The 19950-nt window shown below is 37.8% G+C and overlaps 1 protein-coding gene across 3 annotated transcripts in view; it reads right to left on the bottom strand.

The window, feature by feature from the left end:
• The window catches only part of CDH2 (cadherin 2), a 119364-nt gene that overhangs the window by 25921 nt on the left and 73493 nt on the right, over positions 1-19950 (bottom strand). For all 3 annotated transcript variants that reach the window (XM_027638689.1, XM_027638686.1, XM_027638687.1), the window contains exons 3-9: positions 13083-13306; positions 11113-11259; positions 9878-10033; positions 8074-8218; positions 6843-7015; positions 1418-1555; positions 873-1058 (exon numbers count right to left, since the gene is read on the bottom strand). In XM_027638689.1, the coding sequence (XP_027494490.1) occupies positions 873-1058; positions 1418-1555; positions 6843-7015; positions 8074-8218; positions 9878-10033; positions 11113-11259; positions 13083-13306 (1169 nt within the window). The remainder of the gene's footprint in view (positions 1-872; positions 1059-1417; positions 1556-6842; positions 7016-8073; positions 8219-9877; positions 10034-11112; positions 11260-13082; positions 13307-19950) is intronic.

The following is a 19950-nucleotide window of genomic DNA, read 5'->3' on the forward strand; positions in this document are numbered from 1 at the left end:
AAGAAAAGAAAAGAAAAGAAAAGAAAAGAAAAGAGAAAAGAAAAGAACAGAAAAGAAAAGAGAAAAGAAAAGAAAAGAAAAGAAAAGAACAGAAAAGAAAAGAAAAGAAAAGAAAAGAGAAAAGTGAATGTTTTAGTTTCCAAATGGGAATACTGGCCTCTCACATTTGACTTCGTAATGCATCGGTCAAAACCAGAGCAGGCCAAATCAGAGATGAGACACTTACTGGAAGGCCATGAGAAAAGGTTGCTACTGCTTGGTAGTTTAATTATAGAACCACATTGTCATTATCACTCGAAATAAGCCACCCCTCAACACAGAGCTGTGTTGGTTAGGGAACGAAGATAGACAGGTTATTCCATAAAAGGTATTTAAATGAGGTTTTAAAAATAGCCACTCTTTAGATGTCTCTTGTAGAAGTAGCCTCCCACCCATCACTTTTTCCTCCCTGATTGTGCTTTGACTGCCTATATCTGTCCCTTAATGGGAACATCTTGACATAAAATGTGCAGACAACAAGCATGACTACTAACGGAGACCACAAGGTAGGACACTGTTCCTTTAGACTAGCAAAAAATGCTACGCAAATGCTTTTTCACAGACTAATTTCTAACTGCTTGTAAATAAAGCTTCAAAATCCATCATTTTCAACAACCTAGCCTGATTTTTAAAACTGATAAGCTGGAATATTACAGACAGTGTAAGCAAGGTAACACTCGAAGAAACAGATTACAAAGTTCCACAAGAGAGACAGTGCCAATCCATTTTCTTTCCAGACTCATGCTGGCCTCAGGAATTCACATTTCCCCCCTTCAATGTTCTCCCACTTATTCCATCTCTGCTTAATTCTCTGAAACATAAGCATCTCTTACCTTTACAACAGTCACCAGCCCATCGTTGCTGTTGGGATCAGTGAGGATGGTGAACCGGCCTGTCGGGTCTCCTCCAGTCATTCGGTACATTGCATTCCACGCAGGAGTGTGGGGCTGATCTTTATCTGTTACCGTCAGATTTGCTACGATCACATCTACCCTGTTTTCTGGCACTTCCCCATAGAACTGCAAAAGATAAGAAAACATTTTACCTTGTCTGGAGAAGCATGAGAAAGCTTCTCATATTGAATATTCATCAAAGTGGGGGAGCGCATCTCTCTTCACTGGAGCTCTGACAATTTACCTAATGAAGTTTACCTGAGGCCACCCAGAGAACCGATGGTTTGATTCCCTTGCCAGCTTTTGCCTTTTGACCAAAGCAGAATACTGTATCTAAGTGATATATACTCTGCACATATTTCAGTTTTGCCTGCCAGTGTAGTATTTAATAAGCAATAAATATCTACTGTCTGTGAATATAATGAGAAAAGTGGAGAATGGCTATAAATATGCGCATCCTTCGGTAACTCCCATCCTGTACTTACAGTCATGGCAGTGAACTCTGGAGGATTGTCATTGACATCTGTCACAGCGATGACAGCAGTTGCTGTGTTTGAAAGACCATATGTTGGGTTTCCTTCCATGTCCGTAGCTTGAATTATTAATGTATATTGTTGTACTTTCTAAAACACAAGATGACAACATAAGTTTTAGACAAAACTAACATTACCATAGGACAGCAGGTGTTCCCAAAATTGTACTTCGCTAAGCAATAGAACCTATCACACTGTTTATTCTAGTTAACATCACCCAGAACAATAGGAACAAAGTTTGTGACACAGGAATACAGAACCAGGTTGCATCTAGGTATACTAGACTACTCTTTGACTTTTTTCACATATCACCAAGAAAAGGACAGGCTGACTGCTTCCTACTCTCAAAAATCAAACCACTTTATACAGTTAATACTATGATCACAGGTTTAACAACCCTTTTCAAATGGTGAAAAAAGAACCAGAGTGCAGTTTATACTAGAACAGTGTAAGTCCTCAAAAGCATTTCAGAGCACTGAGCCAAGGTAGGTTTCTCGGCCAAACGGCCACAACTGCCAACGTTTTGTTTCAGCCAAGCCCAAGTATAAAACCACTGCCGAAACTTCTTGAGATCTCTATGGAAACCAAAGATGTCAAAGCTAACAGAGGGCACTGGGAAAAAGGGGGAGGGAAGCACCAAACAGGCTATTTCCATAAATGTTAAACACCCTGGCCAAATATGGTGGCCATGGCCCCCCTCTCTCCCCCTTCGTGCGTGCCACCACTAACGGTCCTCAAGCCAGGCATTCACTCCCCGCTCACAGCTGGAGCAGGGCCAGGGTCCCTCAAGCAGCAGAAATGCCTGGCAGAGACCTGACCTCAGACTGGGTAGATGTTTAAAACAACATGGACAAGGTTTTATTAAAAAAAAAAAAAAAAAAAAAAATCAGAAAGATGTTTTCTGTGTAGAGCTGCTGAAAAGTTTATTTTAACTCACTGCATGCAAATATTGTCCATGCTCCTTCATTTACCAGTTCATCTTCCTCCCTTGAGAGAGGTGTTATCATTCAGTTTTCCGCAAAAGAAAACACACCAACATAAGGAGTTGCTATTACTTTGAAATATCACTTTCATGAATGGTTCACTAACACCGGCAAAAACCTTCTGGCAAAATAAAATACTTCAAGAAAAGCATTTTTTTTTTCCAATTTGGTACTTTATTTTCTCCCACTGTCTAAAGAGTTGGGTATATGACACATTACTTCTCATGCAAACAACTTATAGAATCATGTAGTATGTTGAGTTGGAAGGGTCCATCAGGATCATTGAGTCCAACTCCTGGTCCTTTGCAGGACAGCTCAAGAATCACACATTTACAAAAAGAAACTACAGGTACTGATACAAAAAAATAAGCAAGGGCAATACCACTGATAATATCTAACTTTCTTTTTGGCCAGACAGTATGACAGACATGAAAGATTTAATGGTTATGCACACTTCCAAGCAGCAAATATGAGTCACTGAACAGAAAGTGTTTTTAAAATAAGCTGAATGAATCTTTATCTCCCACTGAAGATAATTTATGCTCATGCCCTCTTTCACAAATAAACCTTTACATGACACCCTCAATGTGTATTGCTATATATGTACCCCACGGTTCTTTAAAAAAGCAAGACTACCATCATGTATACAGAAATGTAGTATATGTGTTTAATAATGCATAAATATGTATATGAATTCTGGTTTGGAAAATAAACTTGCAAACTGACCTTCAAAAGGCTTAAATAAACATCCTAAAGGTCTCCTTCATGACACCAACAAGAGAAGCAGTCACGAGGGAATCAAAAGAATACTTTTACTACTTTCATCCAGGAAAAGAAACATACTTTACTTATGGTGAAGCAATAAAATCTAAACAAGTATTGAAGCAAATCTCACTGCCATATGATTCCACGTTATTGAAACAGCAGGTGCTTCTGATTCATCTGGGTCTTAACACATTGATCTCAAGAAGCAAATTTCATTATGGAAACCCTATTATTATTACACGGAGACTCAACTTCCCTACAGTCTTCTTACCTAATTCCAACAGAAGCAGCGTACTATAAACTTTCCCCACAAAGTGGTCCAAAAGACAGCACATATGTGATTTTGGTTGTTTGGTTGTTTTTTTCCCCTCTTCCCAGCACTCCCATAAAGAAAATCAACTGCTGAGAATGAAATTTCAGAAATCAACAAGCACACAACTTTGCAAGCATGGGGAAGCTGGGGGAGGTGGGTCTCCTCTTTTTACTGTGGGTTGAGAAGCAGCCAGGAATAAGCTGGGGAGCATGTGTCAGCTGTCTGCACAGACACTTAGCAGCAACACATCCAAAAATGAACTGGCAGCTTCAAGAAAGAACGCAGACCTCATCAGTTCACATCTTTCCACTTCAACACAGGCCAAATAAAAGAGCACTTCACTGAATTAACCTCACGTGAGGCAGGAATGTCAGTGTGTAAATTTAAGTACCCTCCCTGACTTCTTCAGCACCTCCAGCAGTAAGGCAGATGTTTTAAAGCTGAAGTGAATTCCACAGAAACAGCGGAAGAAATAAGAACAGTTGGATCTCATAAAACAGTACCTTCTGAGATAACAAGTGAAAGATTTCTTCTGCCTTAAGCTGAGTTCCCTTACCTAAGCTACTCTCCTCCTGTGCATGTTACCACAGATGATGCATTTTGAATGTTAATCTAAAATACTAGCAATGAGAAATGCTATCAGAGGAACCACTCTTATTTTTTTAATACCTACAACACTTACGGTCCCATAAATAATGTGTCACATTATTTAAGAATTTTAAATTGTGTCTAGTATTTTATGACCTTAATTAGAGCTTTACAAAGAGAGACAAGACTTAGGAGAAAAGGGTGGAATGGCAGAAGTGGGCAGACCAGTTGGGATTTGTGGACAACAGGGCACTCCCTGGCCCACTGTCAGAAGATCTGCTCAATTCAGATGTGGCTTTCTAGACTCCTAGTCATTTTAATTTAATTGACTTCCACAAAATGACTCAGGAAATGGAGGAAGCAAAGCAATGGCTTGGGAAGGAAACCCATTTTATCTCGTATTAGTCTAATTTAATATTTGAATGATTTAACATTAATCATTACTATTCAACATGATTGAGAAATGTTTATATATACTAATTTGGGTTTCAGCGGAGTGATCCATCAGGAAAACCAATGGCAAATGACAAGGCTTCTCCAGCTGTTAATGTGAGGGGTCTAAGCTCCACAGGCAGCTGGTTTCTTCCAAGCTAAATCCCTCCAGTACAGCTAGTCACTAAGTGATAAAACTCAAGAATTATCGCTGTGTCCTTCTGAAAGTTCACCTGTCAAAGATGACCGGGGGATTTCAAAAACAAGGGCAAAGCTGCCCATCATTTTTTTAATTTAATAAGACAACATTGTAAAGTTCAGGGTTTTCCCTTCCTCAAATCCCTTCTCTTCAAAACCAACTTAAATAGAACGAATGTTAATAAAACCTCAAAAAATTAATTGCAATATCTAACAGTCTGTTTAGCTTTTCAAATCTACTGATTACCCCTTTCAAACTGAAATGCATCAGAATATTAATAGCCAACCCAGAACATCAGAAAGCATTTTTATTCTAATATATAGTTATTTCAAATAACTATAAACAAACAGCTAAAAAATGAACAGCAAATCCAGTTTAAAAAAACCTTCAGATTTAATGAGCTCAAATGAGGTTAGTAAAACAGAAGTTGAAACAAGATGTGTTCAAAAGAGACTTGTTTGGATTTTAAAGTTTGTTTATAAAATAATGCTTATCTCCTCTGAAGTTTTCAAGTGGTTCAAAAGAACAGTTAGTCCATGTGACAGATCTGGAGTTGAGAGGGAAATATTTTTATTCCCAACCTCACAGATGGGTGAATTAGAGCAGAGGATCTGGCACCCTTCTCTGGTGGTGAGCACAGCGAAGAACTGTCTAGACAGAATGGGACTTGCCTGGCATGTAGCAGTGAATTACTGACAGATTCTTTTAACTTTTCTTTTCCCCCCAAAGTTTTTGAATGTGTGTCCAGTCCTTGAGACAAGTCCATATCTATGCAGCGTCCAGTGCTGACTAGTTTTTTTTCTTAGAAGTGTGCTTTTCAAATTTTAAATTCAGTAACATTTTTCCTGGTACAAAATTCAGATCAGGGAATTACTGCAAATGTAGCAACACAGCATTCAGAAGATTTAAAATATTTACTAGCTCCTGTGAAGAGAAAGGAAGAGCACAGAGGAGCACAAAAGCTTTCATGAAGCTTCTAAAAAAAATAAACCATATAGCCAAATTAATTTTCCATCTCTTCTTTGCCCACAGAGCTCATCAAGAGGAAAGGTCTGAAGTTGCTCCCACTTTAGCACCAAGGCCTGAGGTCCTTAATTGCATTGCTCTGCTTTAGTGTGTATCTGTTCCTTAAAAGCAAACAGGCTTATGGGACAAGATCCTTTCCATGACCCCATTGAACCAAGGGTGACTACACGAAAAAGAATGTGTAGGTCCAATTTTCCCCTCTAACATAATTTTCTCTCCCCTTGGTTTTTGTACTGTGGGCCTAGGACAGTGACTAGTGTCAACAAGGTGAAAAAAGGGAGGAAGTTCAGACTGGGAAGGGGGAGAAATATTTCATAGAATCATAAAATGGTCTGGGCTGGAAGCAACCTTACGAATCATCTAGTTCCAACCTCCCCACCATTGGCAGGGACACCTCCAACTACATCATTGCTCAGAACCCCATCCAACCTGGCCTTGAACAATTCCAGGGATGGGGCATCCGCAAGTTCTCTGAGCAACCTGTTCCAGTGCCTTACTATCCTCACAGTAAAGAATTTCTTCCTTTTACCTAATTTAAACCCACCCGCTTTCAGTTTAAAGCCATTCCCCCTCGTTTTATCACCACATGCCCTTCTAAAAAGTCCCTCTCGAGCTCTCCTGTAGGCCTCATTTAGGTACTGGAAGGCTGCTATAAGGTCTCACAGGAGCCTTCTCTTCTCCATGCTGAACAACCCCAGGTCTCTCCCCTTGTGTTCATAAGAGAGGTGCTCCAGCCCTCCTATCACAACATTCACGTCCCTCCTCTGGACTTGCTCCAGCAGGTCCACGTCTTTCCTGTACTGAGGACCCCAGAACTGGATGCAGCACTCCAGGAGGGGTCTCACAAGAGCAGAATAGAAGGGAGAATCACCTCCCTCAACCTGTTGGCTATGCTTCTTTTGATGCAGCCCTGGATATGATTACCTGCAAGTGTATATTGTCAGCTCATGTCCAGCCTCTCATCCACCTGCGCCCCCAAGTTGTGCATCTTTAAGTGATTAATTAAGTCAATTAATGAATTAAGTGATTAATTAAGTGAAACCCAGCCTACGGGAATAAGACCTGCCATACCTCTCTGTCAAGCCCAGCTGCTACAGTGATAATATCACCGGTTTCGTTGTTGATTGTAAACATGTTCGGAGAAGGGCTGCTCGGAGCCTGTGACAAGATTCTGTATCTCAGCATCCCGTTCTGTGTATTGGGATCGTCAGCATCGATGGCAGTAACAGTCATCACGTAGGTTCCTAGCAGCAGGATAAATAATTGATGTTATATAAACAGTTTACACTCAGATTACACAAGATCACTTTACAAGCAATGGTCAAAGCATGTATTTCTTTTGGTAAACTCTACACATTCCTTCCTTACTTAAAACAAACTAACTAAACTCAAGACTCACCAACAGAGTAATCAAAATACATAAGAGGAGATAAAAATACTCTGTGTTTATAAAATATCAGATTTGCTTATAAGTGAAGAAGCTCCATAAACATCGAAATCCTACAATTCTGCCACAAATAACATTTCTGTAACAACAACGTATCTCATGTTTAGATACAAATGTGATTAACTGGGCCAAAGGAAATATTCTTAACGTTCAGAATTGGTGCACATACTGATAGTGACTGAAAATCAATATAAACAATACTCTTTCAAAGGTCTTTGAGATGTATCTCAAACGCCAACTCAACACTGTGAAGAGAGAAAACCTATTTCTTGTACTAACCTTTCTGAAAAATTCATTTTGCAGTACTGACAAATTAAGGAAGTGGTTTCAGCCATACTGCAAACTTTAGTCTGAGCTGATTAGAATTTTAATGAGATCTGAACAACACTTAGGTTTTCTTGAGAATTCAAATGACATTGATTTCAAATCCCAGTATTTCAAAAGCCTCTGAGAATCAGAACTAGAACTGGATTTGGTGACATTTCCGAAGTCTCTTATACCCTGACCTGCCAACTAAATGAATGTCAATGTCTATCGCAACAATAAATGTAAGAATTCTGACATTATAAATAGGATTTTCAAAACCACGACCCAAAACTTATATTCTTTAAGCCTTTCCTGCTTTAGGTTACGTATACAGCAATTTCATCTTTTGGAAATGAATCTCAGCATGCTAAAAAGTGAATTTTAAAAGGATGAAATAAGAAGATAGTATCTGAGATTTTGCTCCTCACACTAAGACACCTTTGAAAGTATTACAAGGTCTGAAGGCACTACCTTCATCACCTTCAAAATGATACTGTAAATATGATACTACAAAATGATACCCCCATCTCCCAAAAGCCCATGTATTACCTGGCTTTGATCCCTCAGGGACTGTCCCATTCCAAACCTGGTGTAAGAATTCAGGTCTATTGTCATTCATGTCAATGACATTAATAACGATGTCAATAGGATTTTCCACCTGGTTTCCATTTACATCCACTGCGTGTGCTCTCAGCTGCAAAAATCATTAAAAGTATTAGAATTTGCACAAATAGATATAATAATGGTGACAGGAAATTTCAGGCCAGACATTTTTAGCTCAGTGTATTTTTGTATCTGTCACTGTTCCCTCATATCGAACTTTTAAGTTCTCAACTTGCTAATGGAACTGGCTTTTCAGACTTCTAAAGTATTCTAAGTTGCAGACTTCTTTAGTGGCTACTGCCACATATAATTCTGTTTTTAATAATGACCATTAGAACACAGACTCTAAAAAATACACAGATTTATATTAAACAGGAAACATCTTACAACGGATAGGGAAGGAACACTTTCAAAAATTCTTTACTGATATTACATATATCGGATAGACATGAATGCACAGAGAAAACATAGAGAATAAATTTGTTTTATCTAAAACACCAAGGTAGGGTTTGTGATAAATCATTGTCAGTAAACACACTGAAATTCTACTCTAAAATTAAGCTGAAGCTAAATTATAGACTGAGTTTAAAAGTTACTAACATACTCAAATTTAATGCCCTGATTGCCAGAAAGAGCTGAGTAACTAACTCTGACATCCTAAATTCAAGAGAAAAAAAAAAAAAAAAGGAATACAGTACTTTCTGAAAATGTAAACCTATGTATTTAGGCCAGAGTGTGGCAACTGCTAGGAAAAAGAGCAACTTTCTCTTATAGCAGTCCTGCTGATGCCCATTATACATATATACATGCACACACATATCTTACGGCTACAAACCTACTAGAAAGGAGTAAAACAGCATTATTAACTCACCACTCTGTAAATGACTTATATAAATGTAAATTCCCAAGCCAGTAAATCTTGAATCACCAATGTGAAATGCTCAGGAAAAATCTTACTGATGCCAGAGCTGTCGTTGAGAGAGCCTTTCCCCCTCTTCCCTCCTCCCCCTGACATCTCCTGCTGTGTCCTCTGTTTGGGAGCAGCACTCAAAGGGCTTCCCGGAACACAAGGCAAGGAACGTTTTAATCCACAACATGCTGGAAAACTCTCTCTAGGAGCTGAGCGACTTCTGTAGTGATTTCAGCATGGCTTCTCAAAAGCACAGACAACTTTAGGTCACAGTCTGGTCCCTTTCCTTGAAACCTTCCTTTTCCTCTAATACTGGAATCTGTGGTCTACTGTGTCAATTTCTTTACCGCAAAGAATATCATTTTCATAAGCTGACAGACCTAATTTACAATTCCATTAAAATGCTTAGATTTGCCCCTAAAATGAAAATTGGTACGTTATTCTTCCTATCCATTTCTCAAATCACAGCTGCTGCAATTCTTATAGCAGTCACATCCTAATTTGAGTTGTTGAATTAAAAATAAACTTTTGAGAAGTATACAATTCAGTGGAGACTGTGATCAATAGCCTGTATTTGACATATAAGCTACAGTATCCATATTTCAGTCTTTTAAAATTACTTCATCTAAATACACTTAATAACTGTTTACATATGTTAATGCATTTAAGCTGCTTAAATATAGTAAGAGTTAGCCTTATTAACTTCAGTAAATACAAATCTGCTACAAACTCTTCAAATCATATCTCATAGAAAACTAAATGCTGGCTGCTCAAGTCATGTTTGAAGCAGATGTTCATCTTCAATTTGATAATCTGATTTATGGTAAATTAAACTCTTACGTGAAAAGAAGCAATCTGTTCCCGGTCTAAAGGCTTTGTCACAGACAGCTGTCCTGAGATGGGGTTGATGATGAAGATGCCTGTTGGAGGTTGGTCAGCGCCTGGGCCCGTCACACTGTACCGCAGCGAAAGGCTTTTATCACGATCGGACCTAATCTATACATCAAAAAAAATAAAGTTTACATTAGCTACAAACAACTGCTGGATGGGATGGCTGCTGAGGCAAGCAGCAGTTCTGGGTTTTTTTCTCCTCATTTTTTAAGCTAAACTTGTAAAAATAATACTCTGGAAATGGTATAAGAGTTGGTATAAAGCTTGAAGATTTCAAAAGCACCCTTTGTTAGAAAGTTGGTCAATCCATTTTTAGAAACATGAAAATATCCCTATTTCTCATAATAGAATGAATTGTATTAAACCAAAACAAGTAAGTATTCTTACCTTAAGCAGCATTATTTAGATCTTACAGAAAACATATACTATCATAAAATTATATATGAAATAAAAAGTCTGTTTTTTCCCCTCTTCCTGTATCTTCCCAGACCAAAGCTACAGACTGTCTTCCACTACTGGCAAAAGTTCTTTAGAAGCTCACCATTTCTGTTTAAAGACTGAACTTTTGTTTCATCTTTTAAGGAAAAAAATGAAGGGCAGCACAATTGTGAGAACCAGGTGAATCACTGGCACATACATTGACAGAACAGAGCAAAACTGTACCCTATCAACTTGGGCTAATGCTCTGCCAAGTTCCAACAAATTCATCATGACCAGACAGTACCAGGATTGGAAGCCAGCCCAGGAGAGGTGCTGGGCTCCTTGCAATGGCCATGTCTGGGCTGCAAAGTCCTGTGGAACAGCTGCTGTCCTCACCTCATCAGATCCTATTTCCTCCTGGTGTATTCATCTCCTGCCCATGCCCACACCCTTCCCCAGGCAGAGAACTCCAGTGCAGGAGACTGGAGGACTCCTGAACCAACAGAGATACTGCTTATTCACTTAAGGAAGTCATCACAGTTATCACCCAAACCAAGGTCACCTTCTACCAGTACAGAAGCACAGGGACAACTTAAAACCCAGGAAATTAGATGCAGCCCAGTATGCTATGCAGAGCTAGCAAAAAGAAACCAGCCCAAAAGACTCCGATAAATGTCTGGACGATGAACAAGACAGCATTTACACAAAACCTCTTAAGAGCTCTCAGAGGGACACTGAAACCACACTCCCATTAACTTCCTTACCCTAACTAATTCCTGAGGAAAAGGTCCTTTGGAATTTTCTGGTAGGTTGATTGGAGGAATAACCCAGTCTCTCTTCTGCCTCTTCAAAGGGCTGCTGTGCTTGTATTGTTGCCATGGAAATACGATGTCTTCAATTTTCCTTTGGTCCTTTCCCAGGTACAAGATAAAATTAAGCACATGTTAGAAGGAGAATTACTAGCAGACATCATAAAGTAACTCAGATACAATTACATAATTGATTAAAATGCCATCTTTCCTCTCTGTTCATGGAACTGTTTTATTTGCATTCACACTGCAGTATGAAAATAACCAATATTATTTACAACTGCACTGCAAAATTATAAGAACTCCTTTTTTCCTTATTAAACTTGGAGGAGAAAGGGAATTATAAACCATTTATAACATGGCACTACTGTGTAAACTATTCTGCAATTTCTGAAAAGTAGTTAATATTTTGCAAATTTAATAGTATGCCTTTACATATTTCTCATTAGCTAGAACTTCAGTTCAGGTAATGTGCTACTGTACACTAAATTTAGATCTGGATGTTCTAAAATATAATTTGAGTTCCAAGAGAAGTTTAATACAAACTGGTAAGGAATGTCTCAAATATTTATGACCCTATTAAATCCCATAGAATTAATGCTGTAATTATTTTAAACCTATGTCAGCCATGATGGATGCAGCAGATGACCCACTTTACACATTAGGCATTAATCTCTGCCGGGTGTCAACATTCCCTTCCTATTCCCTTCTGTATCTGCAGTCATTTCATCCTTTGCATGACAGCACACAGAGCTAACGTGCCTAAGGTTGGAGACAGGGTGACAAAAATGCTTTCCAAATATTTTAAAAGAAAAACTTTTTTTTATTTTAATTGACTATGTCACAGAGTATAAACAGATGCCCAACTGAAGGCCAAGTTCTACTACTCTACATTCTGTTGATGGTAAGGATACCTGAACCATGTCTTTGGAATGAACAGGGCATGCTCTGGCATATCTAAGCATCTGCTCTTTTACTACACTTCCACGAACAGAATGACAGTATTTCCATTGTTAAAAACACGCCTTAGCAGATTTAACACAATCATTGCATAAGCAAACAAAAAAATGAGGATTACACAGCACTGGTCTCCAGTGTGTTCTCAGGAAAACTGTCTTGCGTAACCACATTTTCTATTTTGACATTATGCTTAAATCTTTAATGTGTACCTATTACAGGAATGTTAATCTATGAATAAATTTTGTTCTTTATCTGTAAACTAAGCACTTTAAAAGAGAAGGCAAGAAACAGCAGGCAGCGAGTAATATAACAGAAAGAGGTAGACAACCTAATATGCTTTCCTAAAGTAAATACACTGTTAATTGCATATTGCTATGTCTGAGTTTTGTTATAGTAAGTGGTTTATCCTATGGCAGCTTCCAGCAGAGGGAGACTATCTTCCTTAACAAGTAAGTGCTGGAATCATGAATAATTAATACAATCTCCAATTTGATTATGACAGGACAAGACAAAGCCAATATTCCATGCCAGAACTGCTTTCCTACTTACTGCTGTAAATCTACAGCTCCCATCTAATAAATGTGACTGATGCATTCTATCACAGATTTGTTTATTTTCCGGTTACATTTAACCACTTGAATAAATACTATAATACTTCCAAGAAATTTAAAATAAAGAAATGGCTGTTTGAGATTTAAATTCAGGTATAAATCTCAAACTATATAAACAAAAGGCTCAAACATAAATGAATCCTATACACTTAAACAGGCATGTCTTTCCATGCCTTAGCAAAGCTACAGAGTAAGACTACAGAAGTTCCTTCTGAAGCTCCAGCCATGCATGCACTAGGTGTCCATTAATAAGCTGGCTCATGGAGAGGTACATGACAGGCAGAGTCAAACCCCTATTTTTATGCCTGTTTGTAGAGCTACATTTACACATGCTGTATTTAGTTGCTGTTTTACCTTTTCTGAAGCCCCTGTGAAGGCTGGTTCAGGGGTTAGCTTCACTCTCATTTGCCATTCTTGCTGGGTTTCCTTGTCTTGAGCGGACACAACAAACTCTGTGGGCTCTGCTGAAAGTTGAAAGCTTCGCTCCGCATAGAGGACACCATCTTCACCTACTCTGAAATCTGGTTCGCTGCTTCCAAAGTGTATTTTTTTGTTTCCATCACAGCTTTGAAACCTCACTGTAAAACAGACACAAAATGATGAACAAAAAAAAATGAAAAAGTCGCCCACTTAAACTCAGTGTGACATACAATGCATTAAAAACAAATTCAAAAGCAGAAATACTTAACTTGTAACCGCTATTATCAAATGCAATTATGAGTTAAGACTTGTACTTCAGTGGTCAGTCCACATAACAATGGTATTCTTCTGTGGACTGCTAGGCAGAGATTTTAAGCCTAGACAGACTGCCTTACTCCCAAAGATCGCCCCCCCCCCCAGCAAGAAAACCATCTCCTTCCATGTTGGTTTTCAGTGGATGGCTGCAGGGTTTTGTACCTCAAGCTTCATAAAGATCCAGTCAAGTCAATTCAGTAAAAACACTCAAAAAATTTAATTACGCTGTAACCATGATTTCAAACACAATGTTCCCTGTCAATAGGGGTATGACAGAAATCTAGAAATCTGTTAAGAGATAAAGTTCTGTGCCCAGCTCAGCCTGCAATCCTGTCATATCAGGTAGGTTATTTAGGAGTGCTGGGGCTAAGTTTCCTCGTCGCTCATCAACAAGATGGGGGAGGCAATAAATTCTTACCTCACAGAAAAAAACTAAGTTAAAGACCTTGCCTTTTTAATTTATTTTTTAAAGCTATTTTGTGTACTACACATATCCATTAGTCTACTTAGGAGTTACCTATTCTTGTTTAATTCCCTCCCTTGTTCCTTCTGTCATGTCTGAAAGATGTACATTGGAACAAGAAGTCAGTAAAACCAATTGTATTGATAATGATGTGAAGTGCACAAAACAGAACTGGTAACAGGATACTGCCTTCTTTGCCCAATTCTTTTCACCACCATTTATCTTCTGGATGACTGCAAATAATAATAAGCAAAAAAATGGAAGTGTGCTTTTATAATCAATGACCATTCTTTAATGTTTCCAAGGCATTATGAAATATTTTGACTGTATGAGGAACAGAAATGCAAAACATTATTATGAAGGTTGTGTTGAAATTCACATAGTGAAGATGAAATGATGCTTTATGCCTCATTTCAGTTATTGGACTTTTTATATTGTGCTAAACCATGTACAAACTATTTAGCTGCAAAACCTAAAGGTCCCTTTCAAGAAAAATCACTACTAAATGTCATGCATCATACACTTTCTCCTGTAATGCACTGTTTCCAAGAAGGTACTGAGAAGAAGAATCATACTTTTTTGGATTTGAACTTCAAGGACCGAGATGATGTTCAGGTGACATTGCATTCTTTCAGTTTTCCAGAATCCCCCATTTGCCCTCTCCTGACAGAAAAGACTTAAGTCTTTCTTTAAGACTTAGTACTTTAGAAGGGCCCAGCAGGTACAAAAATGAGACAAAGCACAGCACTTCTCCAAATAAATGATACAGCATCAACCTTCTTAATAATGAACTTGCTGGACTGGGCAGGGATACTGCTCTTTCCAGATGGTTCGCAGAATTTGAAGGTAAAATGCCAGCCTCACTTTGGGGAGAAGACCATGCCATGTCCACAAAACATTGAACGCTGGAAAAACAATCTGCCTGGATAAAAGGCTGAAGCCTCACCAGCAGGGCTCCTCCTGAGATCCTTCTTGGAGATGTTGCTTCAGGTCTTCCTCAAAAGCAAAGAGAGTGCTTTTTTGAAATTCTAACACTCAGCCTCTCACGTAAGTTTTCAGATATATTACTCTCTAAGCAATCCCTGTGGCTCCTCAAGTCCATCCTACCTGATTCATCAAGTACAATGACTTCCTTTCCTATGATCTACAAGCTACAGGTCTGCAGGATTTGGAGAAGGTAACAGAACTTCTGCTTTGCTGTTCACATGGGAAGAGAAAATTGACAGGTAGAAGGTCCAGTTCCCAGATGTTGACCCATTCTTTTCAAAATAAGCCTTGCAGCTCGAGTCAGCTTTCTGAAATACTATGTTGAAATGCAACAGCCAACTGAGAAAAGGAATGATTCTAAGACAAGGATATAAAACTACCAGTTAAAACAGCTATTGCAGTACCTAGAAATCATTACCATAGTCATAATTTTGTAATTCTGATTGTCCAACTTTTAGAGCTGGACATACTGTATTGCCTAGCACAAAAATAAAAAGATGTCCAAGAAGAGCTTGCTCAAAAGGTACTACATTTAATGATTTAAGAAGTTAATGACAGGTCTACCAACAGCGCTACTTGTACTTGGTTTCTGAGGCACAGACCACCCAGACCCCAGTAATAAAGGAAGCTGGGTATCCTTGAAGTGCCATCACTTTTTACGAACAAAACCCTCAGAAAGAGTTCACATTGAGAAACTAAGTCAAAAAACCAACCAAAAAAAAAAACCAACCACACTAAAAACATCCTAAAAAAACCCCCAAATAAAGCCAGGTAGCAATAGCTCTGTGCCTCTGTTGACCTCTCAGCTATGACTTCTCTCAAAATCTGCTCTTCAAAAGAGTGTCTTGACTGAAAGGATGAAGAGTGAGCCAGATCCTCCTCTGTCTCTTCTCTGACTTATTTCTGAAAAGTAGGGAGTGGGAAAGAGAATGAATATTAATCTAAACTTTGATAATCATTGTTTTGCAAAAAGGTAAAAGCTAAAATGAGTATCAGCCATTAAGGTCCAAAAGATTAAGATATCACAGCCATATTTTATAAAAAAATTATTATCCATCTATTACAGAGTAACATACTTTATTCATTTTAGATTTTCAAACTCATAAAGAAGAGGATTCCTTCCTCTCCCATCTTCTTACATATAGACTCCAGCAACAAAAAGTATAAAACCAAGAAAAAACCACCCCGCTAGCCACTCCATTGATATCCTCCTCCAGGCAACAGTAAATTATGAAATTCAATGAAAATCCCTTTCCTTTGACAGTATCCTGGTAAAAACATATAAAATTGTCAATGCTTTGTGAGAATTATTCTCCCTTTGCAAGGAGCACATATTATCAAATTATACTCAAGTATAACCATCTATAATTAAATTCCCTTGGCAGAGTACAGGTTGTGCAGTAGCTACTCTCCCCCCAGCTGCATGGTTATCAGTCTCGTAAATTTGATTCAGATCACTTTGCTACATTTTTCAGTGTTCAACTAGTATGAACAAAGAGTGATTTCTGACAGTGGCTTTTTAGGCAAAGATGTTTTTCAAAAATGCTACAAGGGATATTTTTTTTGTACTGTGGATAATGACTGCTTCTGCAACCATGTTCTTTCTAACCACAGGAAAGGGAGGCATGCTTTCCATAAGTCACTTTACGTTGACCAATCAATCACAGGGATTCTTTTCACTTCAAAAGAAGGTTAACAAGATACATTATGTAGAATCTTAGTCACTTTGTATGCAGCAGAAAGAGATTAATTATCTGATTTTACTGGTTTTTAATAACACTGCATAAATGATCAGATGTGACTATCACAATCTGTAAAAATAACTCGTGGATTTTTAAGTATTTCTCATCTGAGTATCTTGTGCATCTTCTGAAAGTATCTACTTTTTAAAAGTATATTATCTGAAAGCCATAGAAAGTATTAAATCATAATAGGAAATATATTGTTTCAGTTTTAAAGAGAAAACCTTTAGTCAGATCAAGGCAGTAATATGCAACATGGGAGTAAATGCAATCAGTTCCCAGGCTCAAAATACGGCTGTGCACAAGGATTTATAAAACTAGGGTCTTTAAACAAAAGAAAAATTTTATTTCTTATTAGTATAAGATTATTATTAAATACTATACCCTAAGAAAAAACCCATTAGTATCCTAACTTGTGAGTCTTTTCCCGTCCTAAACCCAAGACAAGTATATATTATTAAAGAAAGAATAAAAGAGAACCTCTGACTGCAACATTCTGAAATGAAAATCTAAAGCTACGTGGTATGAAAGGAAGTTCTCAGTTTAACACTCTTGCATGGAAGTAATTACAACATATGCATACATATGTAGTGTACAAAACGTTAAGAACTAGACATGCAAATTCATTTAAAGTGCACTAGAGATCTCTACCACTCATGCTCAGGTCTAATGAAATGAATGATTCATAGTATCTACAAAATACATGTCTAAGTCTAACCTCGTGTACCTGACTAGTAATCTTCAATTACTTAGAACCATTTCTCTGACAATAAAAAACCTTTTTCAGCTACTTATGTTGGTTTGTACTCTTCGACACCTTGCTTCTGCTCTTTTTCTCTTAGGCAAATAACATCAGAATTACTTGATCCAAGCAAAGACTGAGCAAAAAATTATATAATGGGCTATATTATTAACATAAATTTTTCATGAACATATTTGCGTATAATATAGAATATTAATACCGCATTTTCTTTACTTGCTTTGATTCCAAGACAAGTCGCACTGAGTTTGCTATCTGGATTTTTTGTGCTTTGAAAATTATTCAATTCACTTCTAGATAACATCCACACGCATACAAACAAACAAGTGTGCTTCCTGCTGGAAATTTGCTGGAATGGTGTTACTCCTCTTGAATGCTCTTCTCAATGCCTAAGCATTGACCTGAAGGCAAAGGCTCAGTAAGAGGACATTATGGAAACTGCAATGAACGCCAAGTGCTAACAACACACATACTTCAGCAATACAGTTGAGACCATTCATCATAAAATGGAAAACCTAAGGGTATTTAAACCACTCAGAATCATTCTGCAGCAGACAAAATAAATAGAATAAGAAAGTATCTTAGACACAACTACCTACTAGATACCACTTTTACCTTTGACAGAATGAGAAATTATATGGAAACATTCTCCTTGAACTGTCTAGCTATTTGCATACTTAATATCTGAACGCTGCTTTCTCCAAGAACACTCTGTATTTAACAGACAGAGAAGCAGGAGAAAACTACACAAAAACCCTCACATAATCTCCCCCTTACTTTATAAATTAGTAATTTATTCAGACTGGTTACTTCTGTATCTGTAAGATGATCTGTTAGTCCTACTAAAACAGTGCACATGCTCATATTTCAGTTCATGGCTTGTTGGAGTAGCATGTGAAATGCCCCTGAGACATCCTTTACTACAATTATAGACGACCTTCAAGAGAAGTGGGGTTTTGACATCACAGTGAACTGTTACAATGACAAAGAACTGAACCACATTCTAACTTGCCTTTTCCATCACTAGCAACACCTTTAAAGTGGATCTGATTTTAGAACTTCCTGAAACCAGCTTAAAACAATTATTTAATATTTGATTTTTGATACATGGGTGGTCTACAGCAGCCAGAAAAATGTCTTGTTTTCAGGTGTAAGTTGAGAAAACTAGCTACTTGCTGATTCAAAAGACATATGGAATATAATCAGATTATTTTAGGCAATGGCCATTTTCCTACCGGTATAGTTACTCAATTTGTCATTATATTCTTTAGAGACAATTCGATACACCAGCATTGTTTCTAAAAGGTTCTTCTAATCTTTCGTTTTTAATTCCCTTTCTTTTCTACTTTTATATTCATGCACTTAGTTTATCCTGTACTCCACATCATCCAAAAAAGTCTCAAAGAGTTACTCATTTTGAGCCTTTCTGGAGTAACCAACCTGCGACACTTCAAAAGAAAGCCTGGCTGTCAAAAGGCAGCTACTCACCACTTCCTGAAGGGCAAGTCTGCTAATTCAGTAATTGCTTTTGAAGATCTCTGCCTTTGTGCTGAGCACTGCGTTCTGCCACCCCAGCCCACGCCAAGTAGAGGGCTGTTTCAGCAGGTCACACAAACCCAATTGGAGTTTTGCCACTTACTGAGGGCCAAATATGGCCATTTGCCTCTAATTCCTAATTTCACATGTCTTCATAAGCTTTAAAACCTGGTGCCATGTGAAAGCCAGGTTATGAAGCTCGCAAGAGGTGAAAAAAGCATCACATCAAAAGGTTTTGACTGAGATAAAACTAGGGATACATTCAAGCTATTTACCAACTTTAGGTGTTTCATGATCTGACTAACAGCAGCTTAACTTTCTACATTTCCATGCTGTACTGTTTGTTTAATTGTCTATTCAGTTAGGAAAACAATAATTAAAAGGAAAAGTGATATGCAAGACTTTAATTCATACTCTACGCTTTTTTCATTAACTGAAAGCAGTTTGAGTGATCTGCACCAGGCATTAGGTAAAACCTAGTACTAATATATGACTTTATCTTGTGGAATTAGGATGTTAAGTAAGTATACTGCACAAAAGCTATCAAGTTTCATGACAAGTTTTATGATATGCTGGTAAAAATAACTTGTGCTGGTTACTACAACTACGATTCAATGCAATTCTCTCTCCTACCCCACTCCCCAGACTACTAGTTCTAAATAGATAAATATGCACGTTTCCTAAAATAACATACTTCTAAAGCAATCTGGCAGTCTACATGACAGAACGATAGTGGACATAGACTTCACTCTCCCTAGCTCTGCAACACTTTTTTTTTTCTTAATTTTTACAATTACACTGAGATTTTTTTCTTTTAAAGTATTTTGTTGCAGGGTACAATTGGGAAATATTGAAGTTCTGTCATACGTAACAGGACTTCTTCATAAACCCTAATAACTCAAATACAAATGCCTATTTTTAAAGTATTTTCTTTCACAGGTGGCTATCACCAGACTTCCCAATTTCTGTATTCACAGGGAAAGACTCAACACAGTTCTT

Source organism: Corapipo altera, unplaced genomic scaffold, assembly GCF_003945725.1.
Source record: "Corapipo altera isolate COAL_440 unplaced genomic scaffold, ASM394572v1 49, whole genome shotgun sequence".
Classification (NCBI taxonomy): domain Eukaryota; kingdom Metazoa; phylum Chordata; class Aves; order Passeriformes; family Pipridae; genus Corapipo; species Corapipo altera.